This window comes from Phycomyces blakesleeanus (genome assembly GCF_001638985.1).
Source record: "Phycomyces blakesleeanus NRRL 1555(-) unplaced genomic scaffold PHYBLscaffold_4, whole genome shotgun sequence".
NCBI lineage: Eukaryota > Fungi > Mucoromycota > Mucoromycetes > Mucorales > Phycomycetaceae > Phycomyces > Phycomyces blakesleeanus.
Window position 1 is genome coordinate 636,599 of NW_017265137.1, and position 24,215 is coordinate 660,813.

General features: G+C 34.3%; 6 protein-coding genes across 6 annotated transcripts; 4 read left to right on the forward strand and 2 right to left on the reverse strand.

Annotated features, from left to right (window-relative positions):
* Positions 1 to 2,677: 2,677 nt before the first annotated feature.
* On the forward strand, positions 2,678 to 4,482 carry PHYBLDRAFT_185487 (hypothetical protein; the record flags this gene model as incomplete). Its single annotated transcript, XM_018439082.1, has 2 exons — positions 2,678 to 2,712; positions 3,017 to 4,482. 2 exons carry the CDS (start codon positions 2,678 to 2,680, stop codon positions 4,473 to 4,475), a joined length of 1,494 nt encoding a protein of 497 aa, XP_018295457.1. The 3' UTR covers positions 4,476 to 4,482.
* Positions 4,483 to 6,051: 1,569 nt separating this feature from the next.
* Positions 6,052 to 7,234, forward strand: PHYBLDRAFT_4004 (C2H2-type zinc finger transcription factor; the record flags this gene model as incomplete). Its single annotated transcript, XM_018440138.1, has 5 exons — positions 6,052 to 6,186; positions 6,292 to 6,480; positions 6,535 to 6,700; positions 6,825 to 7,045; positions 7,118 to 7,234. Coding segments are annotated over 5 exons (828 nt in total), but the record flags the coding sequence as incomplete, so codon positions are not given.
* A 643-nt stretch (positions 7,235 to 7,877) lies between these two features.
* Positions 7,878 to 8,550, reverse strand: PHYBLDRAFT_164333 (hypothetical protein; the record flags this gene model as incomplete). The annotated part of the gene is made up of 4 exons (XM_018434990.1): positions 7,878 to 7,942; positions 8,071 to 8,128; positions 8,258 to 8,446; positions 8,548 to 8,550. The coding sequence occupies 4 exons, from the start codon at positions 8,548 to 8,550 to the stop codon at positions 7,878 to 7,880; spliced, it is 315 nt and encodes a 104-aa protein (XP_018295459.1).
* A 3,309-nt stretch (positions 8,551 to 11,859) lies between these two features.
* PHYBLDRAFT_108488 (heat shock factor-type transcription factor) lies at positions 11,860 to 12,992 on the reverse strand (the record flags this gene model as incomplete). The annotated part of the gene is made up of 3 exons (XM_018428052.1): positions 11,860 to 12,515; positions 12,755 to 12,819; positions 12,931 to 12,992. The coding sequence occupies 3 exons, from the start codon at positions 12,990 to 12,992 to the stop codon at positions 11,860 to 11,862; spliced, it is 783 nt and encodes a 260-aa protein (XP_018295460.1).
* A 17-nt stretch (positions 12,993 to 13,009) lies between these two features.
* Positions 13,010 to 13,741, forward strand: PHYBLDRAFT_60555 (hypothetical protein; the record flags this gene model as incomplete). The annotated part of the gene is made up of 4 exons (XM_018440659.1): positions 13,010 to 13,068; positions 13,112 to 13,199; positions 13,225 to 13,352; positions 13,630 to 13,741. 4 exons carry the CDS (start codon positions 13,010 to 13,012, stop codon positions 13,739 to 13,741), a joined length of 387 nt encoding a protein of 128 aa, XP_018295461.1.
* A 7,913-nt stretch (positions 13,742 to 21,654) lies between these two features.
* PHYBLDRAFT_108369 (CYP5025 protein) lies at positions 21,655 to 23,577 on the forward strand (the record flags this gene model as incomplete). Its single annotated transcript, XM_018428048.1, has 4 exons — positions 21,655 to 21,833; positions 21,942 to 22,212; positions 22,292 to 23,285; positions 23,462 to 23,577. Coding segments are annotated over 4 exons (1,560 nt in total), but the record flags the coding sequence as incomplete, so codon positions are not given.
* Positions 23,578 to 24,215: the final 638 nt, after the last annotated feature.

Below are 24,215 nucleotides of genomic sequence, written 5' to 3' on the forward strand. Positions count from 1 at the left end.
GTTGACTGTGGCAAGTGCCGTTGGATAGCAAAGAGGTGTCAGAAATACAACACAAAAAAAAATACCCATTTAGGCCTTGCCCTCCCTGTTCTCAGATTACAGTCACTTCCAAAGAATTTGCCAGAAGAAAAAAAATAAAAAATAAAAAATAAAAAAATAAAAATAAAAATGCAAAAGAGTATAGGCTAGCTACAGATCTTTGGAGACCGCCGATCTCCACCCAACTCTGAAAATCATAATTGATACACCTTAGATTATTTTATTTTATTTTTCTATATGAATTACCTTTCAAACTATCTAGTATATAGATTGGTTTCAATATTAATATTCATCTTAGTCTTAAAGTTTCAGTATTGCTTATTATTTTGTTACGGTTTAGTGTTAACGAAACAGCCTAAAATGACACTGAAAAAGATGGACCGAGAATTTGAAACAATTTTGAAATTAATAGCTGTGAATTCAAAACTAATTGGCCAATCACTAGGGAGTTTAATTAAGAATATAGTCTTTACACTGGAAAGTTGACAGTGATTCCGTTGGAGATATTTTGGAAAGCACCATAGGCATTTTTAACAAAATCTCCATCGGAATCGCACCTTTTTCTTCTTCTTTTTCTTTCTTTCTTGAGGTGTTGTCTTTTTATCTTTTTAGCTTACTATTAAGACTAAAGAGCTCCATCAAAAGTATCAGGTACATATATTTTAAAGAAGAATAAAGCAGATAATTGGTTGTGAGCACAAAAGAAAAAAGACAAGTGTGTGAACAGGCAAAAGGCTTCTTTATAAATAATAATGAAAAAGAAGAAGAAATGTATTCCTGAAACCAAAATCAAAAATCAAAAAATCAAAAAATCAAAACCCAAAAAATCAACAGTAATTATTCTAATTTGAATTAGAATCAATTCCTTCTTCATTACAATTAATATTACTTGAGACTAACTTGTTTTAATGACTGATACGTTATTAGGGTTACCTTGTGAGTAACAGAGAGAAGAAAAAAAATCTTGGTATTCAACCAAAATAAACATCGATCTCAACCTCAACCTCAACCTCAGCATCGACATCAAACTTGGACAATTCCCACCTACTTGTTTCTCAGTTTGTGCAATGGATATTTGAATGCACAAAAAGGTCACAGACAAACAGCCACTTGTATTCAACACGTTTGGTAGCTAATAAGGTTCTTATATTCCCCACTATTGTGGATTCGGAAGATAAGAGTCGATAATACACTTACATACTCTCACACACACACACACACGCACACACACACAAGAATGGATAGATAGATAAATAGATCAATAGATCAATAGATAGAAAGAGAAAATATTCACACACTCACACTCACACTCACACTCACACTCACTCCCACACTTATACTCACTATTTAATTATTTATTTATTTATCAATTCATCAGTCAATCAGGCAGTCAGTCAATTAATCAGTTAAATCACAAAATCACAAAATTACAAAATCAAGATTCTTTATCAAGTATCCTAGAATAAGCTTTTAACAGTTCGAACTTGTAATTTCTCACTCTTTATTATTATTATTATAGTTGCTTTAGAATAGTAAGCAAAAATTACGATATTTATTGCGCTAAATATGATATTGGTATTTTTGTAAAACTAATAAAAACCACAAATATGAAACGTGTATTGTATCTTTCTATGTTGTGTACATGCAGATACACAGCACACGCATATATGTTATTTATTTATTTGCTTTGTGTGTATATGCATGTAACCCGCCCACACAATAAAGGGAGTTATTACAACATGCCAGTATGGTCAAACAAAGTATCATTGGTATTCTTCATTACTCCAAAAAAAATAGTACAATCATTAAGTAATAAACATGTCACCTTGTGATTTCTTCTTCTTTTCTTTGATTGATTGAAGAATATAAAAGGCGAGGCAAAAATTAGAGTTTGAATTACAGTTCTGATTACAGTTATAACCATTATAATTAAAGCAATACAGACAGAAGGACAAACTGAAAGAGGGAGGGAGAAAAGGAGAAAGGCGAATTACTAGGCTACCTACCTACATTTTGACCGTCCTATCTTCTTTATTCTTTTTTTTTTGTTGCTTACACAACAATGCATTACACAAGTGTGCAATTGGACTGATGTGATATATAGAGATTGGCGTCTAAGCTTATTCCTAAACAGGGAGGACAGCACGCAAGGGATAAGAGAGAGAGAGAGAGAGGAGGTTGATTCTTCAAACCAAGAGAAAAAAGAAAGAAAGAGGGGGGGGGGGGGGGGGGGGGGGTGCTGTGGCAGTGACGAGATGGTTGCTGCAATTCTTTTGTGTTTCCAAGTTCAAGCGTGTCATATGGATACCTTTCTTCTTTTGGGTTTTTGTGAAGCCAATATAATATATACTTCTGTCATCCACCAAACTTTCTCTCGCTTGCTCCACTCATTCATTTACTCACTAGCCAATTTCACCAATTCACTCACTGACTCACTCACCCATTGACTTGTTTACTTGCTTATTCATGCATTTTGTCTTATTAATCTACTAGTTAATATACTAACCAACTTGGTCTCAAGAAAGAAGGAATCATTATATGTTAAAAAGTTCCCATCACTTCAAAAAAAAATAGTGATATATAAAAAACTGATAAGAAACCTTGGTCTTTACGGTCACACGAGACTGCTTTATTCACAATGCTCTTTCCTCTCGTTCTCTCTTGTCTGGAAAAGTAATTCGACACAACCACCACTGCCACCGCCAATACTACTTACTAACTACTAACCACTACTAACTACCGCCACTGAAGCTACCACCACCACCACCACAACCACAATCACAACCGCCGCCGCAATTAAATTAAATTAAATTAAAAAATTAAAATTAAAATTACATAAAATTAAAATAAAAAATTAAAATAAAATAATAGTAAAAAAAAAAAAATTACTGCAACTGTCCTCACCACTTAAATAATAATATTAATAATAATAATAATAATAACAGTAATAATCTCTCGATATGAATCCAACTGACAGACCTGTATTGGATACCTCGTTGCAATTTACGGGCGGTCTGGAGATGTTCAACCTTGATTACAATCTACCTCTTGGAGATGTTTCATTTTTTAATGAGCCCTTACCAGATGACTTTTTCCGCTTTGTAGCTGATGACCAACCGAATTCTTCATCCATAGCAACCATCAGTCCAGACATAAACTCGGGAAAGAGTGCCGGAACGACTCCACAATCGACCAGCGTCACTTACACCGAGTCACCAAAGCCAACCAAGCGACAGAAAGTAGATGCCGACCCACTTGACACCACTGCACACACCATTGTGGTAGGAGGAAAGCCGTTCAGACTTAGCTGGGAGTCTCTAAAGAGCGACGGGCCAGACAATTATTTCACACTTCATTTTCAGAAACATAAGACTCGTGTGATGCACATTGACAGGAGTGCGTCTACGTTTGAGTCGATTGTACAGCATTTGCGTGGCTACTATATACGCCCAAAAGATGATGTTGAGAACCAGGCGCTGTTGAATGATGCACGATACTATGGATTGAAGCGGCTGGACAAAATCCTGCGAGAATATCTGAATGTCAATGTGGGCGGGCGTGTGTTTAGACTACCCTGGGATCTATTCCAGAAAGACGGCAAACAAAATTTCTTTAATGGTCCTCTCATGGACTCGCTCTATGCACCCCACCATGAACCAGGCTCTAGTGAACGCCCTCCGGTCTACATCGACCGTGATCCGGACATATTTGCCGATCTGGTCCACCTCTTGAGAGGATACACACTCTCAATCCGGGATGAGGCCCATCGAAGGAATCTGCTCAGAGATGCACAGTACTATGTGTTCCGTCAGCTCACGGACAAGCTCATGTGCTCTCATGTGGTCGTGGATAACTTTAGCCCAACCCCTATCCAAGAGGTCTCGCTCCACCTCAAGGACATTCGTGTGGCCCAGCTTCAGATACCTGCCACTCTTGGGCGCACTACAGAAGTGCTTAGCAGCTGTGCCAACACCTGGACCAAATGTCAGGTCCAGTACAAGCATCAGGACAGGTCCCAATCGCTTGTGGTGCAATTGTCGAATGTGTGCGCTGAAATCCATAGTCTAAAGGGAATCTTGCTTGTCTGGCCTGCCCGAGATCCCAGCCGTGACAAACTTGCAAAGGTCGGGCAGAGTCTCAAGGTGGCCAATGGTGTGTGTGAGCGGCTCTATCTTCACCCAGACTGTGGACTAGTTGTAGATGGCCAAGAAATAGACTCACTGGCAAACATAAACCATGAATTGTGGAAGAAGTGTGAAAACTCCAAAGGCTGTCCAAGCGACTGTTCTGCCCTTCGATTGGGTATCAATCGAATGCTGTGTGGATTACACATAGTAGATGGAGCATTAATGCTTTGCGCTGTACGACTCGAGGCTGTGTGTTCACGACGGCAGCTCAACCGACAACGGCCCTTTTTGCCAAATTCTAACCAATAAAAAAAGGAAAAAAAAAAGAAAGAAAGCAAAAAAAAAAGGCACAAAAAAGAAAATCTTATCAATGTAGGACACATTGATCTAATTGGCTGCGATAATATATATATAGGAACAAGCGGTGTCACATGACTTCCCTCCTGATCAAAGCTCTTTCCCTCTTTATTTTAATTTTTTTTTAATTTTTTTGGCGGATATAAAAAGTGAGATGGGTATTTGGTTCTTTTGATGGTCTTATTCTCTCTATCATGCCGTTCCGATGCAAATGTGGACGAACATTCGAAAAGACCGATTCTTTTGCCTCTCACACTTCTTCCTGTGCTCCATTCCATCATAGGCGCATGTCTGAGACAACTGTGCCGCCTCCACTACAGACATCATCATCGTCCTTTGGCCTGTTCTCCCAGTCAGACTCACCAACCCAGGATATGGCTGAGTCTCTTCGAAAATCAAACTTCTTTATGCCAACCGCACTCTCACTCCACAATGCATTCGAAGGGGCCAGAAGGCGGTCCATGTCCTATGGATCTACTTTCAAATAAACCACACACCCACACACACACACATATATATATATATATAAAATATTCACTCACTCACATATTCACTTCCTCTTACTCTATCTATCTATCTATCTATCTACCCATTCATTTATATACATATATCTTTCCCTGTCATTTTGTGTATATTCGGCCAATCAGGCAGCTTAAATAGTCACTTGTTCAATAATAAAAAATTATAAAAATAAAAAAGCAAAAATTAAAATTAAGAAATTTCCCACTTTTTTCTTTTCTTTCTTTCTTTCTCTTTTTTGTATGCCTTTTGCTCATTTTTATTTTATTTTTTGAAATAATTTGCGTTACGCCATTTCATCCCTTTCATTGGGCGTGAGAGTCAATCATGCACTCTAGTATAAAAAAGAAGGATCTCATTTCCCACGCGGTCAGATGAGTTTTCTTTCTTTTTTTTTTTTTTTTTAAATAATTAATAATTTATAATTTATAATTTATTATTATTATTTTGGATCTTTGCTAATTCTGACCACATTGTCCAATACAAAATTCTCTGTCATGAAGTGTATAAATTTACATTTTTTTTTTTTAAAAAAAAAAATAATATTAACAATCGATCACAATTTTGAGTTTTTTTTTTTTTTTTTTTTTTTAAGATTTGCTGCCTGGTTCTACAAAGTGCCAAAGCGAATATCAGAATTGCTGTGTGTTTGTGTCGCGAATATTCTCGCACAATATTTCGCAAGAATGATTAATCAATTGATTATTATTTATTTGGTATATTGAGCTTGCTATTGTACCCTTGGTTTTGTTATAAGTTTTAGTATAAATTCACAGATTGATATAGCAATATAAATTATATCAATCGATTACTATAGGTATAAATTTCTATTTGCATTTGAATATAAAATACATATAAAATAGATATTTATGAAATTTAATTTCCCAAAAAAATAAAATAAAAAAAAAAAGATTAACGAATAAAAATTGATTATTATTTATTTCTCTCTTTTTTTCTTTTCTCTATTTAATTATCTGCGTTGCCCTGTGTTGTCTGTTGTTTGTCTGCCATGAATTCAGCTCAACAGAATGTTAATAGCAAAAATTCAAAAGTCCTTCGTTTTGAATGTCCCTATACAGACTGTACAAAAATATATGCAAAAGAATGGAAACTTCATGAACATGTCTTGATTCACACTGGCCAAGTAAAAATCATAATAACAAATATATATATAATTGTATATTTGTATATGTAACCAGAATAAACAACGAAAAGCTCTTTACGAAACCAGATACTCATTTGCCTGTAGCGACCTTTTGTTTGTACACACCCAGGCTGTGACAAGACATATAGAGCAGCAAAGCATCTTAGTGTCCATGCACGGACTCATGAAGAACCAACCTACAAATGCTCATTTCCCGAATGTTCTCAAGCCTATTTTATTTCTCATCACCTCAAACGACATGAATTGACGCATAAAAATTCTTCTCCAATCAAAGTATGTTGTATTATACATACTTTATATTATATTCTAACATTGGTTGAGTTGTAGTGTACCTGGCCTGATTGTACAGCCGCATTTCAAAAGAAGCATCAATTACGATCCCACATGGTCACCCACACTCATAAACTATTATGGCCATGCGACGTTGAGAATTGTGATGCCAGTTTTATGGTACCTTCGAAATTAAAGAAACACAAGATGACTGTTCATTCTGGTAAAGATATACACATACGTACAAGGCAGAAAGAGGATAGAGAATTATGGCCAATTCAATCGTGTGTGTATGCGTGTGTGCGTGTTTTTTTTTTGAATATATATATATATATATTTCTTTTTAGAAACACCAAGATACCTTTGTTCTCTTGATGATTGTGATACCACTTTTATTAATTGGACCGAATTGTGTAAGCACATACGAGAGAAGCATCCAAAGATTTGCAAGGCTTGTGGTAAAGAATTCAATCGTCAGACTCGATTGAATCAACATATAAAAAACAAGCATGCCGAAAAGGATCCTGTCAAATGTATATATTCAGGATGTGGCAAGGTCTTTTCTTCAGTAAGTTGAATGGATTTGTTGGGTGCCTTTTTTTTTCTTTTTCTTTATTAATAATAATAATAATAATAATAGATAAAGGCCTATGATATGCACATTAATCTGGTCCATGAACGTATCAACAAATTCATGTGTACATTTCCTGGATGCCAAAAGGGTTTTCCTTACAAGAGTATATTTGAAAGACATTTGGCTCATCACAGTGTAAGGCTTTTAAGATTATTATCATTTCTTTTTTTTTAAAAAAAAAAAAGAATAAGGAATACTTCATTGGCTTACTAGACACGACTATTGGCTATATATATGTATGTATGTATGTATGTATGTATTTCAGAGATCACGAAAGAAAGCAGTACGGCCTTTTGGATTCGAGAGAAAGCTTGTATGCCCATTTGAAGGGTGTACATCAACATTCACAACAAGTTATACGCTTCAGCTGCACATTACTAGCAAAGCCCACAAGCCAGACGTAGAGTATTATGAGAAGAACATTGCCGGAAAGGAGGACAAGTCAGTTATCGACCATGATAATGATAATGATAACGATGATGATGATGATAGAGAAACCAGTGTTAACAAGAAACAAAAGGTTGATTCTGACCATGAACTATCGCCAATTCCCCACAATGATGGTATAGAGCAAGAATCCAACCAATAGCGATATTATAGATATAGATAAATAGATAGATAAAATGTATAAATGCCTGAGAAAGTATATTTATGTATGTGTATAAAGAAGAAGAAGAATAAAAAGTATTAAATCCTGGCATTATTATAATTATCTAGTTTTATATTGGTTTGGTATGTAAGGGAATAAGAGAATACAAAGAAGTGTTTAAGGATTTCCACTTTGTGCTGACTCTAATGGATCCTGGACAACTACGAGCAGATATTCATGGTCTAATACATGCATACATACATATATTTTTTAGAGAATAATATTAGAATGAGGTTCTTGTTGGATTACAAATAATAAGCTCAGAATGCTCTACACAGCCACACTTCTTTTTGCTTTTATTTCTTCGTACCTGGTGCAACCATAATTTCATGCTTCTTTGTTCGGATACGTAGAAATGTAACGTCGTTCTTTTTATGGTACAAGTATTCAATATTATTATATAAAGGCAAATTAATATATGAATTTATACGAGTCTTCTTTATAGTCTCTCTCCCTTTTTTTTTGTAGCAACAACAGAACTTGTTAGTATTTCTTACATCCTCATCTAGATCAGCAACTGTTGTGCGTGCCTGGGTGACCAATTGACTGATGAGCTGACCGTAAAGTTTTGTAAGATCTTTGTCGAGTGTCGATCGGATCGCTTGTCCATCGCCATTTAGAATCACAACTCCTTTTACTCCTTTGCGATTACTAAGACGCCTCAGGTTCTCATCAAGGTCAAATGTCTATTGAAATGTAAATTATTATTATTATTTTTTGGTTGGTTGGTTGGTGAATAAATTGTTCCAAAGTATTATGTTTTATGTATGTGTGTTTTTTGGCTCACCATGCTCTTTTTTGCTCTCTTTTTTGCTCGCTCTCTCTCTCTCTCTCTTATTGTACAAGTTTAAAAAGGAGATGAATATATATATATATATATATATAAAGCTAAAAAATACAATTAGATTTATTTAAAGAAGTAAAGAAAAAGAAAGATGTGCAAGGAAAATGATCACTTTGCCCTTTTTTTAATTGACGTCACACAAGCGAATATCTCATTTATATATCCAATTCCAAAGAAGGAAAAAGTGTTATAATAATGCTACTACTATTGGTATTATTATATTATATTAAATTATATTATATTATATTTTTATTGTTGATTTCATAGAGCTTCACTTATCTATCAAAGTAAATTTAATTGATGGACAATTGTTTTGTAGGGGTAGACACATAAAAGAATGGATTTGCTGGTATGTACAAATAAAAGAAAGAGAGAGATATAAAAAAAAAAAAAGATCAAAATCAAAAAGGGAAACTTTTTTTTTTGGTGGGGGTGTTCAAGTGATATACGTATAATATGTATATATATAAAAGATTAGGTTTTAGGCACAAAGGAGTAGGAAATGTTGATGGCATAACTTTGCACCAAAAAAAAAACAAAATGATGGTAACAATAATGGTGGCAGTGGTAATAGTAATATTGGTAAAAAATAGATATATATAAATAAGTAAATAAATAGGTAGGTAGGTAGGTAGAGTGGAGTGGGTGGATAGATGTACAAAACACACTGAAAGATACAATAAACAGCAAGAATATTTATATATGTACATAAACATACATACATATATATGAAGGATGAAGGATGAAATGAAAGGTGAGGGAGGTTTTCCAATTAGTTAACATAAAAGATTATTTTTTTTGTAAAGATATGAAAATGATGAAGAGAACAAATGTCATGAAGTGTGCGTGTTTGGGTGAGGGTGTTTGGGTGGGTGAGGATGTATGTAAGTGTATATGTGTGTAGTGTGTATGCAAGTGTATAATGATTACTTGGGATATGAAATTGGGATTATCTTACTGTTGACCATGGAATATACAAGCTTTACTTTCATTATTAGTATTATTATTTTTTTTTTTTTACTTCTTCTTCGTCTTCCTCTCTTATCGACGCCTCTTTCTCTTCACTGAGCCTCGTTTTCATAAGCCATATCTGGGGAAGTAGCCGAAAAGGGTACCATGATGGCATTTGGATCATCATTGGTGTTTGGACAGGGCTGTGAAGATAGGTAGCCATTGTTGTGGTTCTCTTGATGCACAACATTCCTGAACCTCGGGTCTCCAGATATTTCGTCCATTGGCCTAGACACTACAGCTGGTCCACCAGAGTGGTTTGGATTACGCCTAATATTGTAGAAAGCTGGTACAGGTCCACGCTGATTGTTGATATTCTGCTGCTGTTGTTGCTGTTGCTGTTGCTGGTGAATTTGTGATAATGTCCGGTGCGGCGGTGGTGATGTTGCAGTAAGATTGCTATTAGATCGCGAAGAGGCGGAAGAAGAAGAGGATTGCCAATAAATAGAAGGCCGTACATTACTGACATTATTCTATTAATCGATATGAGTTAATTTATTATAAATATTTATATAAATAAATAAATAAAAAGAATTCTTACCGAAGGCATTGGTCCAATTGACTCGTTTGGGTAGTTGAACATCTTTGCAGAAGCCACAGTCTCGGTGGCAAGTCTAGCTTGATGTAAAAGTGCAGCCTGGACAGTATTGATATCTTGTCCGAAAGATGAAGGGTTGTTGTTACTGTTGTTATGGTTACTGCTGCTGACTGTGTTAGTGTTGTTGGATTGAGACATATAGTTTACAGGAGATTTTCCCTTGTGCGGGCTACGATTGATAGTTTGATAGGATATATTTTCGGAGCGCTGTTGGTGCTGTTGCTGTTGCTGTTGCTGGTAAAGTTGCGCATCATGAATAGACTTTGCGTACATTTCTTTGGTAAGTACATCACCCACAAGGCCTCCTACTCCTCTTCCTCCTCTTCCTCCTGAGACAGGTCCTGTTCCTGTTCCTACTCCTGATATTGATCCAGATCTAGATCCAGATCCAGATCCAGATCCTGACCCTGATCCGGCCCCTCCTATTGAATTCCTGCTGTTGTGATTAATACCCTCCTGTGAGATCAGATTGTCAAAATTTTCTTCGTATTGGTCCATTTGCATCACAAAATCTTCGGTAAACTGACTTGGATCAATACCCAGATCAGCTGCTAAAGATTCGATATTGCTTTGAAGATCGTCGATATCTCTTGAGATCGAATGGGCCGAATCAGTTGCCGTATTGAGTGTTTGAGAATAGATATCAATGTTTGAGTTGTCATTCAGCTCGTTTTGTTTTATATGAGTCACGGCCAGTGGTCTTGACTGAGAATAATTGCCTGACTTGATATCCTGCGCTTGTGCCTGTGCTTGTGCTTGTGCCTGTGCCTGTGCTTGTGCCTGTGCCTGTAATTGAGCCTGTAATTGAGCCTGCATTTGTGCTTGACCTTGAGCTTGCTGCTGCTGCTGCTGCTGCTGCTGCTGTTGATATTGTCTTTGGAGCTGCTGTTGATTATCTTGATCTTGATAACTGTTATTATGCTGTTGTCGATACTGCTGTTGCTGTTGCGAGGGATAACTGTGTTGCTGCAAAGCATTGACTGGTGCGGATTCTTTTGGTACTTCTGTAGTGGGTTTGGGTAGTGAAGATATCGGATTATTGGTTGAGTATGACGATAATCTCACAGTTGATGCCAGAACACCGGCCATGGTTTCTTGTAAAGTACTAGAATACATACCCGTTTTATCTTTGGAATCGTTAGATTTTACAGAGATTCCGGCTAATGAGGCTGCTTCTTCGATTAACCCGGTGGTAATGGCACCATCTATACTTGCATCTGTAAAGAAAGACAAAGATAAAAAATAACAATCATTAGAACATCATAACACAATTAAAAAGAAAAACGTAGTCTAGAACGATGGCCGGCTATCAACCAGCGAGAATATAGGGTTTAGAAACAATGAGACTCTGTCTCCGTGTTCAATGTTCGATCGAGCAAAAAGGTCTTGGATATCCAAACACACACACACGTACATACACACACACACATATATATATATATGTATGTATGTATGTATGTATATTTCGACTTTGTACGTCGTGTAAGAGATTTGCATGTTGCTAAATTGATTGGCATAAAATAAGAAGATGGACAAGGTTGTAACACCCCTTCCATCAATTTTTTTTTATGAAGACCCAAAAAAAAAAGCGTAGAATGCAGACTTTACATATAATTGTGTGTGTGTGTGTGTCTGGATATATCTTCTTATTCTTCTTCCTCTTTGATTTTTTTTTGTGTTTCTTTTTTTTTTGCTGGTCGAAAATCAGGCATACCTGCATACCCTTGTCGTGTTCCTTTGGATAGAATACCAATATTGCTCGTGGACTGACACGGGAGACTAAGGCACTCATTGTTCTTTTTCAACATAAAGGGCTTTTGCTTACTCATGCCAATTGCGGCCTTGTTGTCATTCGAGAATATGGTGGTCAGGAACTGGAGGATCTTCTCGATTGCGTCTTGGTGCTGCTGCTGTTTTTCTCTGGCCGACAGGGTCTCTTTCCAGAGAACCTCGTTGTCGCTGTGCAAAGTGTGGATATCTGAGCTGATGGTTGTCTGGTGCTTTCGGATGGCGCTGATGTCTTTTACCAAGGTAGCTATATTGATCGAGTCCGTCTCGACAGTGTCACGTTCGCGGCTTCGTTTACGTGTCACGAGCGCAAGAAGGTCGGGTCGCTCACGTTGGAAGTGCGGGTTGCTGAATTCCCAGATTTCGTTTTCATTGTCGGCGATCAAGACTCCTTGCTGGATGTGGGGCACTTTGTGGAAATCGTACATATTCAGCTGCCTCACAAACGATGCAAATGTGTTGTGTTTGTAAAACCGAGGAAGCACGGCCTTTGCGAATTCTTCATGTCGTTCAACTAAAATTAATTGTTTAATTATAGCAATAATTTCTTATTAATTCTTATTTCTTATATATATATGTGTGTGTGTGTGCGTGCAAATATCGATTAGTCTATTCAAAAATGCGATAATATGTACAAAGATAGAGCAAAAGTATAGAGGAAATGATAGTGATGATAATGTAAAAATACATGTGTTTTGTACATAAAATTAAGCCTTTTTTTTTTTAAAAAAAAAAAGTTCTTTTTTTCTTTACCTATAAAAGAAGCACCGTCTGTTGCCCATCTGATAAGGTCTTTTGTAGTAGTATCTTCGACCATACTATTAAAATAATGACAAATGATAGTAATCATGATAGTAATGGTAGCAGAATTTTCAAGGTTAATAAAAAATAATATAGATATATAGCTATTATGTTTTATAAAAGCTTACTTGTAAAGTTTGTTTAAGAAAGCGGGTACACTACGTTGAGCTGTCAGTCTATGCGGAATCATCCCAGGTGGACTAAATGATGGTGAAGAGGGCTCGGATAGACCAGACTGTGACTGTGCCGTGCTGGAATCTGGACTGGTACTACTCGTACTACTACTCCTGCTGCTATTATTACTACCAGTGGTAGTGGTAGTGTTGGTGTTGGTGTTGGTGCTGGTGCTGGTACTAATACTTCCAGTATTTGTGGTAGTAGTGGTGGTGTTGTTGTTGTTTTGTCGCTTTTTCTTGGTATAGGGTTTTGAACCTGCTGAAGTCATGGATGAAGATCCAGAGTCAGACGAACTATTTGCAGAAAACATAGTCTCGGGGGGAGAGGCCGAAGAAGACGACACAGATGATCGAGATCGTTTCCTGTTTGATGAGTTGGTCATATTCTTTTTTGTCGAGTTATGGCGATGTGGAAAGTCCATAATATTATTTTGTGCCTTTAATATTTATATAGCAAAGGTATAAAAGGTGGAGAGAAGCTTGTAAAAAGAGGATAAGCTTTAGTGAAAGATTTCTTTTTTTTTTCTCTCTCTCTTTCTTTGGCTGTTTGTTGCTATGGCTGCTGCTATGGCTGCTGCTATTGCCGCTGCTGTTTTCTACTGTTTCTGTTTCTACTTTTGCTTCTGTGTCTTTTGTTATCGTTTCTGCTAGTGGTAGTGGTAGTGGTTGTGGTGGTGACTGTGGCTGTGGCTGTGATGGTATTTGTATTGGTACTAGCACTGGTATTGGTATAGGTATTGGTATTGGTATTCGTGGTTTGTAGAGTAATTATGTGCGTCTGTGTGAATATATATATATATATGGTTTATATAATTATTATCTGTATTGACAAAGGAGATATTTAAAAGTGGTTTAGGTTAGTGTACTGGTGATGATTGAAAAATAAGTTGGTTGGGATTTTGCTGAAAAAGGGAAGTGTACCTTTTTGTGGTGAAGTAGGAAAAAAAAAAGGATTTTTTTTTCGTAAAAAAATAAAAATTAAAATTTTAAATAAAAAGAAAAAGAAATATATATATATAATAAAAAAAAAGAAATAAAATAATAAGAAAAGTATAGAGGGAAGAAAAGCGAAATTCTCGAAATTGGAAAAAACCACCTTTTTTCTACTGTGATGGGAAAATCATTATTTGCCGATTCAAATGAGATGCGGATTCTGGAGTAGGAAATTTTTGTTTTTATTTTATTTAGCATCCATTTCTATTATTTTTTTTTATTTTATTTTATTTTAGTTCTCCCCTCTAAAATATATAAAGTATACAGTTTGAGTAGGCGACCTTTGTATTATAAAATTTTATACACGTATAAAAAAAAAATAAGAAAAAAAAAATAACTTGGGTAACCATCTGCCCCATATATCAACTCCCTTCAATCAGCTCAAGGCTGCGTATTCTTCGATTATCAGGCTTGTTGTTTTTCCAAAAAAAGAAAAAGGAGGAAGTCAAAGTGCTGAGTGTTGCAAAACCAAAATAAAAATAAGTTAAAATAAAAATCCCTATTTTTTATTATATTATTTTATATCTGTGTGTTGAAAGCAAGAGGTAGAAAGTAAAATATTGGATATAACTGTGTGTGTGCACCCACAAAAGATTACCATCATTTAATGCACTATAAGTAAGATGCGATTGTATTTGTTCGACTATTATTATTTTTGGCTCTTTCACTCCTTTTACTATATACACATTATATATATATATATATATTATATATTATATATTATGTATTATGTATGTATATGTATATTTATGTATCCATGTATCTATGTGTCTATGTGTATAGATATAAATATAAATATTGTTGTGACTGCCCATATTATATATATATATTATATAATATGATATAATAAAATAAAATAAAATAAAAGCAAAAGGCAAATGAAGATCGGATACTATTCTACACTTATTATCATTATTGACCATCACCATTATGTTTATTAAATTAAATTAAAGTAAATTAAATTAAATTAAACGTCTTCAGTGTACATATAGTGTTTTAGCTTGACCTGGTCCGTTCGGTTCTGTTCTGTTTTTCTTTAGTTTGCTTTGGATTGACCTAGCTTGGGCCTGGTCTGGCCTGACCTGGCCTGGCCTGATCATAATCCCAATCCCAATTAACAAGAAAATAATATAAAATAATATTATAAACTAAAAGCGATGATATTCGTGTTGTACAAAAGGTCATTGTGTAAAAGAAAAAAAAGAAAATATCGTTCAAGCCAAGTATACAATAGTGATTAGGCCATTCAATATTCCGAACTGCGTGCTTGCCCCGAGTCATGCCATCTTTATTGCTATTGCTATTGCTATCACTATTATTTATTAAGTACTGTATATATCTTTATATCCCTTTCTATCTAATTGCTTTATTTTATTTTATAATGCAATTGCTTGCCTTGTGTATATAATTACATGCATGTATGTAAGTATGTAAGTATGTATGTATGTATGTATGTACGTAGTACTTCTAAATAATCAAGTACAAAAATATTGATATATATATATATATAATGGCGGTATTTGTTAATTTGGAAGATTAGAGTGTACATTTGTGATATAAAGGAGGTAAATCTGAAATAAAATGCCTGTTTGTTGTTTGAAACCATTAACCTTTTTGTTTCTTTTCTGAGTTAGAGTAGGTTTGGCACCCTAGTTCCCCCTTGTTGGTTCTGTCTGTCGTACCAACCAAAGAGTCCACGTATTACACAAGTGATGCTTAAACAATGGAACAACCAAAAGTATACATCCTAAATAACCAATATTATAGTCCTAGCACTAGTATTAGTACTGAAACTGACGCCAATTTATAAATGTATTCAAAATATACAAATATAGCTCTTCAGTCTTTTTAAAATTTTTGATTTTTATTTTTGGTTGTTGTACTTTGAATTGTGTCGTTTACAAAATATGATTATTGGGATTATTTTCTGTTATTACAAAATATATAGATTGGGGTACAAAATCACCATTTTTTTTTCTGTTTTGGTGTATAGCAAATAGCATTATAAGCGCGTATTGAATTATACAGCCTATTGAATTCTCGCGAGTGACAAAGAACCCAAAGCAACACCAACAACTAGAAAAGAAAAGAAAAGAGAAAATATGATTGTATAATCCGTACACGGCCATTTTGATTTGTAACTGCAGCCATTTTTTTGTGCATAAACCAGAAGAGTATTCCTATTACATATCAGCTTACCGTACCTTTGTTTCATTCTTATGTAGCTCTATTTCAAATTATTATTTTATTTTATCTTGGAAAATCTTGCTTCATAAAACGAATAGCAACCATTGTTCCGAGAGATATTTGGACACTCCCGAACAGACGCCATCATTTCCCCCTCCCCCCAAATTTCTTTTTATCTTTCTCTTTATCAATACTAATATATATTGCAATTTTGATTCCCAACAAGCAATCAAGTACGATTGAATTGTGTACCTCCTCAAAATAAATAAATAAATAAGCAAATAAATAAATAGATATCAATACCCTTTCGTTGTCTTTCTTCCTTTCTTTCTCTTTCTTCCTCTGTCGTTGTGTAAATTAGTAAGTGTCATTTCCAACAAGCACAAGTCTAGTACTCAGATCACAAGCAAACATTATATATATATCTATAGTATAAAACTATCAAGTAACCAATTCCGGAATAAGCTAAGAAAAGCCAAAAAAAAAAAAAAAAAAAGACCCTGGTTCTCTTTGATTATATTTTCCCCATTTACCATTTTAACTCTAATAAACCCACACGTACGATCACAAGTATACAAAGAGAAATGAACAAATTTATCAAAGCCAAAATCAAAATAATAAAATATAAGCCAACTGTATTTAAGCACATCAGACCTTATAAAAGGGCCTAGTGACATGCACATATTTTTAAGCCATTTACAAACCTAAAGAAAACAAGACATGTGTGCTTATGAGTGTGTTTGTTCGGACGTGTACTTTTCTCTATTTGGTACAGCCCTAGTGAATACATATTTACATGTGTATGTATATGGTTCAAGTGATATGGTATAGCTTTTATTTTATTTTATAAAATAAAATAAAATAAATAAATAATGCACATTTGTACATTTATAAATTTGTACACAAAAGACGATCAAAAAGATAATATTTTATTACTCCATTTATAGTATTACAGATTATATCACAAATATACACAAAGAAAAATTTTTTTTGTACATTTTAATTGTTGTTTGTTTGTTTTTTTGTGTTTTTTTTGTGTTTTTCAACAAAAATATAAAATAACAGAAAAAGAAACGAATGAATGAATGAATGAATGAATGAATGAATGATGAATTACAAATCCCCAATCTTGTGATTTTTATCTATTTTATTCTTTTAAAAAAAAATCTTGCTTAGTTTTTATTGGCCTGAGAATTCTCAGAATCACAATCTCTGTAACACAAGAGTGGGAAATTTAAATTTTACCAGTCCTTAAAAACTATAACCATTTTTCTAAATAAAGAAAGCATTTCGCACATTTTCTTTTCTTTTCTTTTCTGTCTCTCTTACTTACTTACTTATTTATTTATTTTATACCTGTATATTACTTGCACAAACGTTTCAAAGGTAAATGTAAGTATGTTTGTTTGTTTTTTATAAGCGAGTAGGAGGTTGAGGAGGGGTTAAGAAACAAAGGGGCGTTTTTTTTTTTTAAAAAAAAAAGACATGATTGTTTCATATAAAATGCTGAACTATAATAAATAAGAAACAAATGCTCATTGATTACAAATACATAAAAAAAATACAATAAAGCAAGAAAAAAATTGAAACATATTAAATCTACTCCTAGGGTTCATTTTTTTTTTTTTTTTTTTTTGCTTTTAAGATACGGTGCTTTAAATAGCAAGACGGAGAATGTAATAAATGATTTACCGTATAAATTATTTAATTCCAGAATACAATCTGAGTTATGTTTGTATAAACTCAGATTATTTAGTGTATAAATGTCAAGGCAAAATTATTCTTTACACTCCACAAATCCAATTTATATCAGGGATCTACTGCTAGTGGATAAATGCTGATATATAGTAACTTATACAATACAACCTTAAAAGATCTAAGCTTTTTTTTTTTACATTACGTATGAATTAGTTTTGGTATTTTATATATATATATATATATTTATAAATAGGTGATAATCTATTAGAGATTTAAGTGTGAGCCTCATTTTCTTTATATTTTATATTTGGGAGGATTTAATCAATGGAGATCTACCAGCCATATATATATGCATTTAATATAACAGGAACAACAACAACAATGAAAAAAAAAGGGAATGTGGTTAGGGAGAGAATGAAAGGGAGATAAATGAATCGATTGCCTAGTTTGCTAAAATGCTATATTTGAAATAAAAGAAGAATGGGTTACTTTTCTTTTTTGAAAACGTCAAGATACACAAGAAAATAAAAAATAAAATAAAAATTAAATAAATTATATACCACAATAATTCAATAATCATAAAGTATAACAAGTGCTGTCAAAAGGTGGCAATAGTTGCAAGTATGATATTACGCACAACATAATGTCTCAATAAATGTACCGTGTATTATTAAATATACAAGGCTATAAAATGCTTTCTCTTTTGTAATGAATATCGATACCATATAAGCAAATGCCTTTCAAGTAAAGTATGTGTATATTTTATATATTGATAATAAAAATAAAAATATATAAATAAAATAAGGGGTTGGTGGGAGGGTACGCGTGTTAAATGTTGATAGTATATATTTGCCATTATGTACCTACAAAATACAAAAGGTCATTCATGTGGGAGATCAGGGTGTGCATATATCTATAATAATCTTATTTCAACTTGAGGTGCGTTTGTTGAAACTTAAAAGTTGGATTTTCTTTTTTCTAAAAAGCAATAATAATAATAATAATACTATTCCAGTCAGACTGGTAACTTTAAGCCTGAATGGGAAAATATCGTATGATTTTCTATATTTTTCTTTCTTTCATAAGAGATATGCATTCTTATGATCGATCGTTCTTTATCTTTAATAATTAAATTTAGAAGGAGAATGAAGGAAAGAAGGGAAAGAGTAAGTGAAAAGACAGAAAGAGAGAGAGAGAGAGAGAGAGGAGAGGCACGTACACTTTATAGCTATGTAAATTCCAAAAGTAGATACTAGTCTGATGCTGTATTTCCCTTTCTTAACATTAGGAAGGAAATAACAGCAACAATACATAAATACATAAATAAATAAACCACACACTATAGATTAGGACAAATACCAACTTTTAACATTCAATTCAATTGTTAACGATTCTTTCTGCTCATATTAAATATAATTACATAATATTGATGAACAGATATTTTCCTTTGCTTTGTTCAAATTACTTTTACACATTCATTCATTCATTCATTCACTCAAAGACGATTTTATTTTTGAAAAACATATATATATATATATTTATTTATTTACCTTGCTTGACATAAAAAAGGTCTCCATTCATATTAAACCCTGGCAGTGGGGTAGCATGCAGTAATCACATGGTTGGCATAAAGGAGATGGTTGATAGAATAGGACAATAAAGTCTATAAAAAATATTGATTCTCCTTTTATTCCTCCTCCTCCCCTTCCACTCCATTATCCCTCAAAGGTTAGAATCCATGAATCAATAAAACCAACAACAACAACAACCAAAAAAAAAAAAGAGTTTCACTTTTTGACTCTTAAGGCAAAAACCAGAACTCTACTTACTACTCACCAATTGAAATAATACCCTTTTTCCTTAAATACTATAAGCAGGGTTAAGCACAACCCAAAACCAAAATACACTTTTTATGTTTATTGATTTATCCAGAAAAAAAATGAGAGAAAAACAATATAATTGGTGCTTCTTTTAGGTATATGTATACAAGATTGATGATTTTAATAAATTTAGAATAATCCAGATGTACAAAATCTCAATTTGACAGTAAATAAGATACATAATCTATGGTTCTTGGTCTAGAAGCAGATGATATAATTTATAATTTATATACCTGTAATATATCCAAGACTCAATGTGGGAATATACATATGGGTGTGAAAGCCAATATATTATAATTTATACTTTATCAAGTAATATTTGATTTCAGTATTATATACTATCCCTAATGCATTACCTCTAGTACTTTTTCTTATGAATTATATTTTACTTAATCATCAACCAAACTCTTCAAAGTAAATAGTATAAAAAAATATACACATACTTTTGCTTAATCTTGTGTGTGTGTATTTTGGAACAAGGGGTTGGAGAGGAGGGGATTTGGTCTTGTTCCTTTGAATGTATAGACTCAAGTATTGCTGGCTGGTATCAACCATTATAAGCCAAGTAAACCCACCAGTATAGAGTAGTAATACACAGAAAAAGGGCTTGGTTAGGATATACCTGATTATAACTATGTTGATGTTCGTATATCTATATTGCAGCTAGAGTATAACAGATTAAGAATAGAGTGTATGGCTAAGCATCTAATAAACCATAAATAAAGGATATTGAAGATTAGATCGCTTGATGCTGTCAAGATCCAAGGGATGAATAGATTGATGTGAGTTTTTTATCCAAAGTCCAACTATTCCTCTCTTTGCTTCTTTGCTTTTCTGCATACTCCTGCCGTACACAGTAATATGGTTCCCTGATTTGAAGTCAGAATGCATCAATCAGATCTGCCCTAATCTAACCGTAATCCTTAAAATATCTCTACTATACCAATAAATAAGACAATAATTAAGAAATGAAGAAATATGGCCATTTCTAATCTTCATGCTGACATTGATATCTTGGTAGAAAATAAACTATAGCATAAGCACAATGTTAATCTTTAGTATAAATTTCAACAAAGACACACACACACATACACATGCATATATATATATTCACTCTTCTTGAGTCTATCTGTAAATCGCGCCATAGAGCTCTTGATGTTTGATTTGAGGTATAAATCCTATTATGAAAATAGACAACAATAATTTTCTATACTCTAATCTACTCTACTTTGATTTGGTTTATTACATAGATCGTTATTGAATAACATTTATTCAACTACTGCTCATTCAAATAATTTAACTACCAGAATATATGCCAGATATTCAAAACGTAGCCGAGAGTACGTAATTTACAGGGTCTACTTTGCTTCTTATCTTAAAGGCATCAAAACTAATACATCACTACAAAATAGCAATCGGATTTGCGAATGATTAGGCTACTTCATTATCATTATCTTACAACACACATATATGATTAGAACTATAATTAGATCTATAGTTGATATATCTTTAATGCCGAGTACATCTTTATCTACTTTGTCAAATCCATAGATCCTCTATAGCATCAATTTACTGCCTATTTTCCCCGAAGAACATTATCAAAACTTGACACACTACTTTATATCGCATTTAAAAGTATCTATAAAATAAAAAGAAATTCAAACAAGAGTATTATTTAGCTTGTCAAACAAGTTGATCATTTATTATTTTTGATCAACTATTTATTTTATTTTATTTTATTTTACCTTAAAAACATAAATATACATCTCCACCTATTAATATGCCAAAGTCCAAGACGTCTCTGTTTGTTGCTCTCAAAGGCTCGGATAATATCGAGAGGGATGGAAGAATGGTCTGCTTTGATTCGAGCGATAACCTTGATACCATTCGTAGCCATATTGCAGACGCACTCTCGATCATGAGTCCAAAGGAGGAAATCTTGTTGCTTGACGACAGTGAAAACATCCTGAATAGCCGGGCATCGATTCAAAATCAGCAACTGGTTTATGTCGACCTCAAGGATCATATCAAGCACACCATACCTGGCCCATTAAACATACCCTTTGTGGGATCCTTATATGAAATGCTTCCCAATATGTAAGTAAATCATATTCATATATATACTTATTGTCTTGTCTTGTCTTATATTTATTAATATATATGTATATATGTATGTATGTATATGTATGTATATGTATATCTTAGTACAGAATCATGGGTAAGACAATTCGAGAAATATGGTCCCCTTGTGTCGGTCTCAATACTTGGAACCGAAATGATAAACACAAACAATGTCGATATCGCAGAGATATTCTCAAAAGAGTCAGAGTACTTTACAAAGAGAATAAAAGGCTCAGTGTTGAGTGAAGCCAAGAGAGTCGGTCTCCAGGGTCTCTTTACGACTGACACAGATGAAACCGACTGGAGATTGGCACACCAGCTTCTCATGCCTGCTTTCAGCTCTCGGGCTATCAAAGTAAGTCTTAGGTCTTAATCTAATCTACAAACAAGCTACCCGCATATTTGTTGCTGTATTTATTTATATGTATCTGTAGGCGTATCAGATAGAAATGGGTAGACTTGTCCAACAAACTATACGCATCATTGAACAAATTCCACAAGATGGTCCAGTAGACATCATTGACTTATCTACCAAATTAACTTTTGAAACCATTGGTCGGATCGGATTTGGATACAAATTTGGCTTGATTGATTCCCTCAATTCACCTTCCCACCCTTTTATTGGTGCCATGAGTTACTGTTTGCAACAGGCTGTCGTCAGGACACAGCAAGCTAGGTTCGTTCGTTCTTTACCCACCGAAGCCAACCGGACCTTTGACCGGTCGCTCAAATTGATGCACGACATTGTAGACAAAGTTATCCAGGATCGTAAACGGGTCCCCAAAAGTGACACAGACAACAGCGAGAGTGATAGTGATAGTGATAGTAATAATAATAAGGACCTTCTTGACTTTATGCTGTATGCACGAGACGAAAATAACTTGGGATTATCAGACGAAAACATGCGTGATCAAGTGGTTACTTTTCTCATTGCCGGACACGACACAACCGCCAATACTGTTGCTTGGGCCTTGTATGAGATATCGCGCAGTCCAGAAGTCGAGGCAAAGATTGTTCAAGAAATAGTGAATGCTGGCATTACGGCTGAAGAATTGCCGACAAGTGAACAAATCAGTGACCTGAAATACATCACACAAGTGATTAAAGAAACCCTTCGACGATATCCCCCCATTAGAATAATATCCCGAATCTGCAAAAAGAACTGCGTTATTCCGGGCGGCTATCTAATCAAAAAGGGCAGTTCAGTAGGCGTTCATCTTTACTCTCTCCACCACAACCCTGAGATTTACCCCAATCCTTATCGATGGAATCCTGATCGATGGACACCCGAAGAAGAACAAAAACGATCTAGATACTCATGGATGCCATTCAGTACCGGACCTCGCGCTTGCATTGGCATGGCATTTTCTCTTCAAGAAATGAAAACGAGCTTGGCTATGCTCTTACAGAAGTACCGCTTTATTTATGGTGTGTATCATGTTTCTTCTAAAACCCTAAAATAATGATGTTAATAGTAACAATCAACGCCTATTTCTTTTTTTTTCTATAAAAAAATACTTGCGTACACACATACATACATACATATATGTATGAATGCATAATCACTTATGCATAATCACTTACTTACTTGTTGTATGTTTTAGACGGCCCACCTATCCAATTTGATCCTAAAATGGCTACCACAAAACCTTACAGCTTTATGATGACAGTCAAACCTCGTACTAGCTTTCCACAGTCCAATGTTTCTCTAAAAAATACTCCCACAGAGCCAACCAGCCTAGTGATACGAACACTTCCTCAGTTAGTCTCAAATTCAGTCACTATAGATTTACCCAAGATTACATTTCTGTATGGCTCTCAGACAGGTGCAGCCCAAGATTATGCAACGCAGCTTTCTGTACAAGCACAAGGGTTTGGGTTCAAGGACATCACTCTTTGTGAACTAGACAAGTGGAGTGTAATATGGTCTGAAAATATTGATGGACCCAAGGAAAAAGAAAATAACGAGGACAATAACGACCAAAAGGAGCTTATTGTCATTTGTTCGGCTACCTACAATGGTCTCCCGCCCGACAATGCCGAAATCTTTAGCAAATTTTTGGATAAAAAATCCAATGACTTGAATTACTCTGGATTCAGTGGTCTGATGTACACCGTGTTTGGTATTGGAAACAAGAATTGGCGTACATATCAATACTTTCCTATCAAAATTGATCGACTATTCGAAACCTTTGGCGCAGAGCGCATTTTCCCTGCTGGTAAAGGAAATGCAGATAAAGATATCGATTCCCAATTCAATGAATGGTAAAAAAAAAGGTTTTTGCTTTGTATTATTTATAAAAAAAAAAACTTTGCCTCCTTTCAAAAAAAAAAAGGGTGAAATACTCACCAAATACT